The sequence below is a fragment of the Herpailurus yagouaroundi genome, unplaced genomic scaffold, assembly GCF_014898765.1.
Source record: "Herpailurus yagouaroundi ecotype Mexico unplaced genomic scaffold, PumYag 141, whole genome shotgun sequence".
Lineage (NCBI taxonomy): Eukaryota > Metazoa > Chordata > Mammalia > Carnivora > Felidae > Herpailurus > Herpailurus yagouaroundi.
In genome coordinates this window covers 9,564,307-9,571,612 of record NW_024412396.1, presented here as the reverse complement: position 1 = coordinate 9,571,612, position 7,306 = coordinate 9,564,307, and the positions used below count along the sequence as shown (strand labels likewise).

The 7,306-nt window shown below is 36.9% G+C and overlaps 1 protein-coding gene across 2 annotated transcripts in view; it reads right to left on the bottom strand.

The window, feature by feature from the left end:
* The window catches only part of SCFD1 (sec1 family domain containing 1), a 124,051-nt gene that overhangs the window by 36,724 nt on the left and 80,021 nt on the right, over positions 1-7,306 (bottom strand). For both annotated transcript variants that reach the window (XM_040476855.1, XM_040476854.1), the window contains exons 17-18: positions 5,267-5,346; positions 205-267 (exon numbers count right to left, since the gene is read on the bottom strand). In XM_040476855.1, the coding sequence (XP_040332789.1) occupies positions 205-267; positions 5,267-5,346 (143 nt within the window). The remainder of the gene's footprint in view (positions 1-204; positions 268-5,266; positions 5,347-7,306) is intronic.

Genomic DNA, 7,306 nt, shown 5'->3' with positions numbered 1-7,306 from the left:
GCTCCATGCTACCAGTGCAGAGCCCGATGTAGGGTTCAAACTCCCAAACTGTGAGATCATGACCTGAGCCGAAACCAGGACTTGGGTGCTTACCGAATGAGCCACTCAGGTGCTCCAAAGTGTCAGTGTGCTTTTAGGGCTTGAGAGTCTAATTATGGTCTGGAGTACCAGACTTATTCCATCAGAATTATTAAAAATACTTACCCCATTGGCTTAGTAGTAGTGTTACCATAGCTGGCAGGAGCTGAGGCCATCTTGGCAAAAGCCCTATGAAATAAAAAAAGCTATATTGGAAAACTGATTATCAGAGCAAACATTCAGCATCACAGTATTAAAAACTCCACTGACTTTTACTATGCAGACATTTCTGAAAAGAGAATCATCTTTCAATGAATATAATACAATGTTTCAGTATAATGAGCACTGAAACAATTATATAAATGTTGACTATATGATTTGTAATCATGTATAATGTTGTCCAAGTACAGTACAATTAGTACTGAAACACTGAGATTTTGTTTTGTTTTGTTTTGCAGTTTATGTATTTTGAGAGAAAGCACAAGCAGGGTGGAGAGGGGAGAGGGGGAGAGAGAGGGAGAGGGGGAGAGAGAGGGAGAGAGAGGAAGAGAGGGAGAGAGAGGAAGAGAGGGAGAGAGAGGGAGGGAATCCCAAGCAGGCTCTGGTCTACCAACACAGAGCCCAATGCAGGGCTCAAACCCACGAACTGCAAGATCATGACCCAAGCTGAAGTTGGATGTTCAACTGAATGAGCCACCGAGGCGCCCTTGAAATTCTTTAAAAAATACAAATGCATTCATTTCCCAAACATCAAGACTTTTTCCTTTTATTATATCTGGTCATTAACATGAAACAGACTTGCTGCCTTGAAAGAACAATCATGAACTAAGTTTAGTCTCTTTATCAGTCCCCACATTCCATACTCCCTCATTACCAGACATATGCCTTTGTTCATGCTGTCCTTTGAGGGGGATAAATGGACTGCCTTCTTCTCCAACAGAAATTATGCATTTCCTTTTAAGACTCTGCTCAAAACTACTTTTTTCTTTTATTAAAAAAAAATTTTTTTTAATGATTATTTATTTTTGAAAGAGAAACAGAAAGCACGAGCCAGGAAGGGACAGAGAGACAGAGGGAGACACAGAATCCGAAGTAGGCTCCAAGCTCTGAGCTGTCAGCACAGAGTATGATGCAGGGCTTGAACCCACAAACTGTGAGATCATGACCTAAGCCGAAGTCGGACGGTTAACCAACTGAGCCACCCAGGTGCCCCAAAACCAATTTTTTCATTAAACTATTCTACCACCCAATGATTTTTCCTTTTAAGAGTTATTTTCTACAACACACACTTTTATACCTAATTGCATGTAGTCATTTATTTTTCAAATCTTTCTAAGTGTCCAGAATTCTCTTTAACTAAACTATACAATTTCTGAAGTCTGGCAAAAAGATGGCATTTAGATGTGCTTTTAAAAATATTTTCCTTCTGGGAGTATGTTTACCATAGAGAATTGAGGACACAAAATGCTCCCAAAAGAACCCTAACACTTTGAGGCTCACCATCGATTTTTGTGTATATTCCTCTAATCCCTGGACACACACATATATAACATATATACTTTAATAACAAAATTAATATATTGTAAAACTGTTCTGTAACATTTTAATAGCATACCATAAACACTTTTATGTGACTCAATACTCTTCTATAATGATTCCTAACTATTTCAATTGTTTTTGTAAAAGAAAAAAAAGTTTACATAAATACGAGACAATCATATGAGAGTAAAAAACGGAATGGAAATCACTAAGATGTGATAATTGAAATGTTAAAAACACTCTACTTCAACTGGGGCAGCACTCACTGAAAATACCATTAGAGAAATCCCAAACACAAAAATCACAACCTTGTTCAGGAAGGAGGATGTGAATCAAATGTTTTCAGAAGTAGACTAGAATTTCTGCCTTCAACAAATACTTATTTTTCACTAGAATGAACTATATCTAAACAATATGGAAGGATTCAATAAATCATGGCACATTTTTATGGCTAAACAATATTCACACACTAAAGAGTACCACTGAAGAAAATTTAAGAAACACTATTAAAAAAAACTTTTTAAAAATGTTTCTTTTTGAGGGGCGGGGAGGGAGGGTGGGAAAGTGGGGTTGGAGCAGAGACACAGGAAGACAGAGAATCCCAAGCAGGCTCCACCAATGCAAAGCCAGGCCTGTGGCTCGAGCTCACCAGCCATGAGATCATGACCTGAGCCAAAGCTGGACATTCAACCGAATGAGCCACCCAGGTGCTCCAAGAAACACTGTAATTATTTAAGAAAATGTGTTTAGCTGTAGACTTTGGATGATGATATTACAAGTAAATTTTTACTTCCTTTCTAACAGGGTTTTATACAATTTTCTTCAAAAAACTTGTATTACTCTTTATAATTATAAAGAAAAATGCTAGGAATTACGTATTTTATAACCATATAAAATGATGTCCAAGACTGGCTTTCCTCTTCCAACAATAAATGTTTGATTAAGGAGTTCTCCACAAATCATAATGTAAAGAACAATGACATATGCCACAAAGCCAATGTGTAAAGGTATATATTATAAAAATTTGAATAAGTAGTTTTCAGTTTCTCTTTTTAAACAGAGGTCTATTGTATATTTTCTTATTACAAGAACATAGTGAAATAAAAAGAAATTTGAAAAAGCAGGGGCACCTGGCTGGCTCAGTCAGTAGAGCATTTAACTCTTGACTTTGGAGTCATGAGTTCGAGACCCATGTTGAGGGTAGAGATGACTTAAAAAAAAAAAAAAAAAAAAATGAGGCTCCTGACTAGCTCTGTCGGTGTGCATGGCTCTTGATTTCTGAGTTGTAAGTTTGAACTTCATGTTGGGTGTAGAAGATTACTTAAAAATAAAATATTAGGGGTGCCTCAGTGGCTCAGTTGGTTAAGTGCCTGACTCCTGATTTCAGCTCAGGTCATGATCTCACTGTTTGTGGGATTAAGCCCTGCATCAGGCTCTGTGTGCTGACAGCATGGAGCCTGCTTGGGCTTCTCTCTCCCCCTCTCTCTGCTCCTCCCCCACTCGTTTACTCATAATAAATAATTAAAAAAATAAATGAAATCATAAAAAAAAATTTGAAAAAGCACTCAAACTCAAAAACTCAGAGATAACCACTGTTAACAACTTGGCATATTGTTGAGCTTAGAAAGCATATTCAATCTTATAGTCTTAAAACAATCATTTTAAGAAATATAAAAAAAAAAGAAATATTTTTAAGTGTATTTATTAACTGTGGGAGAGATAGAGAGACAGAGAGAGAGAGAGAGAGAGAGAGAGAGAGAGAGAACCTCAAGGAGGCTTTATGCTATTAGCACAGAGCGTAACATGGGGCTTTAACTCAAAACTGTGAGATCACGACCAGAGTCAAAATCAATATTTGGATGCTTAATCAACTGAGCCACCCAGGCACCCCATTTTAAGAAATATTTTGAGGGGCACCTGGGTGGCTTGGTCAGTTAAGCGTCCGACTTTGGCTCAGGTCATGATCTCATGGTCCGTGAGTTCGAGCCCCGCGTCGGGCTCTGTGCTGACAGCTCAGAGCCTGGAGCCTGTTTCAGATTCTGTGTCTCCCTCTCTCTCTGACCCTCCCCTGTTCATGCTCTGTCTCTGTCTCAAAAATAAATAAACGTTAAAAAAAGAAAAAAAAAGAAATATTTTGACAGTAAGGTTTGTTGTAAAAAATCTGGAAGATAAAGATAAGCACATGAAAGGGAAGAAATTCTACCACCTGGAGTTATCCACTCTTAACATTTTAATATATGTCAAGGTATGCAATTGTATGTATATAGATTTATGTTCATATATACAAATACACACAAAAATAGATGGATGGATAATAGAGATCATAATGTAAAAACTGTCATCTAAGTTTTGGCTCAAATATCACCTACTCAGACACGTTCCCTGATCTTCTCAACAAATTTAACTCTTACCCCCAAGTTAAGATCTTATCACTCGGTGTTATTTTCTTTATACCACTTAGTATCATTTAACAGTATTCTGTTCATTTGTTTGCTTATTTGTTGAATCATTTTCCCTCCACTCAAATGTAAATTCAATGACTGAAGGAGCCTTCCACATGGTCACTATTATATTTCCAAAGTCTAGAAGAGTCTCTAGACACAAAGAGAGAAATCACTTGTTGTAAACTATTTTTTCACTATCATATACACATTTTCCAGTGTCATTAGTCTTATACCACATGAATTTTAATTTTCAATTGTATTCTATCTTATGGAAATGCTTACTGTTGAACATTGAGATTGGTTGCTTCTAAGATTTTACAATTCCAATTACTTCCTTGGAATGAAACCTTAGAAGTATGCAAAGAGTTAAAAAAAATTTATTTTAATGTTTTTATTTTATTTTTTGAGAGAGAGAGAGACACAGCATGAGTGGGGGAGGGGCAGTGAGAGAGGGAGATACAGGATCCGAAGCAGGCTCCAGGCTCTGAACTATAAGCACAGAGCCCGACATGGCACTCGAACTCATGAACTGTGAGACGATGGATGACCTGAGCCAAAGTCGGCACTCAACCGACTGAGTCACCTAGGCACCCCACAAAGATTTTTATTTTTATTTTTTTTATTTTTTATTTTTTTTATTTATATATGAAATTTATTGTCAAATTGGTTTCCATACAACACCCAGTGTTCATCCCAAAAGGTGCCCTCTTCAATACCCATCACCCACCCTCTCCTCCCTCCCACCCCCCATCAACACCCACAAAGATTTTTAAAAAAAAAAATTTTATACCATCTGGCAAAATGGTGACAATTTATATTTTTTAATAGCAGAATATAAATGCACCAATTAATTTTCTGTATCCTTAGCACAGCACTTTACTGTATCTGTGTGCTTTGTTAATCTGCATTTCTCTACTAGTGAAATTAAAATTTTCTTCTGATGTTTTTGAGATGGCTGACCCAAAACATTTCAGTCTTTGTCACTCATATCTAATCAGCGAAGAAAACATCAACTTCTCTAGGAAAGAAAGGCATCACCATTTTTTGTAATTTTAAGCTGTGGATAGAGAGGGCAGGATAGGGAAATATTTATGTCACCAAATTAAAAAAAAAATACTAAGGCACTGTTCAATTTTCTTAGTAACATTCTTATCTTCTTGGGACTTCCACTGTACTCTTTTATATAAGAAGAAAATAAAACTTACTTCCACTGTTTGATATATTGTAAGGGATTAAGGTTGCATCCTGCATCAGTTAATGCTTTTTTGTATTGCTCCAAATCAGCCTGAAATAAGCAAAGAACGATATAAAAATTTTTACTTTCATGAAAGAGAAGACCATTTTGTTATTATTTTATTCATTAAAAAGTCAGACCAAAGGCACGAGTTTAAATTCCAGGCACCCAAGTAGAACGGAGTCATATTTTGAGTATGAGGGACACCCGAGACAAAAATCACATCTAATGAAAATTACCTTTGACAGACTCCCAAATCACCTATCCAGTACTTTGTCATCCCTCAGTGAGTCAGTCAATTTTTCCTCCACTTTTGAACTTGCCTTTCCTCAGGATAATCACTATATGAACCAACTGGCTTGACCAAGAATATTTCAGAACCAGAAACACAAGGGGCATGACATTGACTGAGGGGAAATGCAGATTCAGGTTTTCCCCTGTCATATACACTCTAGTGGTCCAAATGCATTAATGGAGTATCAGGTGTCTTACACTTTTTAAACTGTTGTTTTCTCTTTCTTGTTCTTTTTGTTTCCTGATGAGTAAGTCCAGTTGAATTCCTGTAATTTATAGGAGCCTATCATCATAGTGATTCCATTATAAAAATTTTAGAAGACAGAAATTTACTTTTTTTTAATATTTACTTTTTTTTGAAGGAGAGAGACAGAGCATGAGCAGGGGAGGGGCAGAGACACAGGGAGACACAAAATCTGCAATAGGCTCCAGGCTCTGAGCTGTCACCACCAAGCCTGACACGGGGCTTGAACTCAGGAGCCATGAGATCATGACCCGAGCCGAAGTCGGATGCTTAACTGACTAAGCCACCCAGGTGCCCCTTACAAGTCAGAAATTTAAAGCTCACCTTCAACCAGAGATGTTCACTATTTTGCATTTTTGGGGCTATCAGCTGACATCAGTAATCATAATTTGCTTTAAGCCTCTTAATGATCACTTAAAACTTATGAAAATATAGTCCTTACCAAAAATAAATGAAAATAATGTGGTCAAATTAAGGGAATTCTGAATTAAGTTTCAGAATCATAAATTCTGAAGCAAATATTATAAATAGGCTATAAGCCTTTTTATATATAAGCCAAATATATATATATATACCTATAAAAATCTTCTAAGATATAGGTATGAGATGCTTCTAAAAAGAAAACTAGGGGCGCCTGGGTGGCTCGGTCGGTTAAGCGTCCGACTTCGGCTCAGGTCACGATCTCAGGGTCTGCGAGTTCGAGCCCCGCGTCGGGCTCTGCGCTGACAGCTCAGAGCCTAGAGCCTGCTTCCGATTCTGTGTCTCATTTTCTCTCTGCCCCTACCCCACTTGTGCTCTGTCTCTCAAAAACAAATGTTAAAAAAAAAAAAATTTAGAATGAGCAAATATCTGGACTTGTAAATTGCCATTAAAATGTATGTTTAAAAAAAAAACAAAACAAAGAAAACTACACTTTCTTACTAAATTAAAATAAAAGACGTATTCCCAGAACAAAGCAGAATTGGCCTAAAGCAAATATTGGGTTTAGCTTACTGATTTAACACCAAGATTTTTGACCAAAAAAATGCATTATGATCTATCAGACTTATAAAAATACATGGTATTGGCAAAGGAAAGACGTTTATAACTACTGTATCATCCTCAGTGTCATCTCCAAAGTTCTAACACTTGCTGCTCACCAGTAAAATCTTACTGAGTTAACAGGAGAGTTAGCAGGTCTCTAACCTGGCAACAACACTGACACCAAAATTACCATTTGCCTTCAAAGTCAATTAATTACCTATAAACTTTTTTTTCTTCTAAAGCAAGTGATGGCCCGTCACAGAAAAAGAAAACAACAAAATTATCCATAATCCTCTTTTCCAGGGGAAAAAAAAAATCTAGAAAGGGAAATATGTCATTTCCCAATAATTGTGAGGCATTTATTGATATAAAAGTTATTTGATTGCAATATTAAAAAATACTCGGGGCGCCTGGGTGGCGCAGTCGGTTAAGCGTCCGACTTCAGCCAGG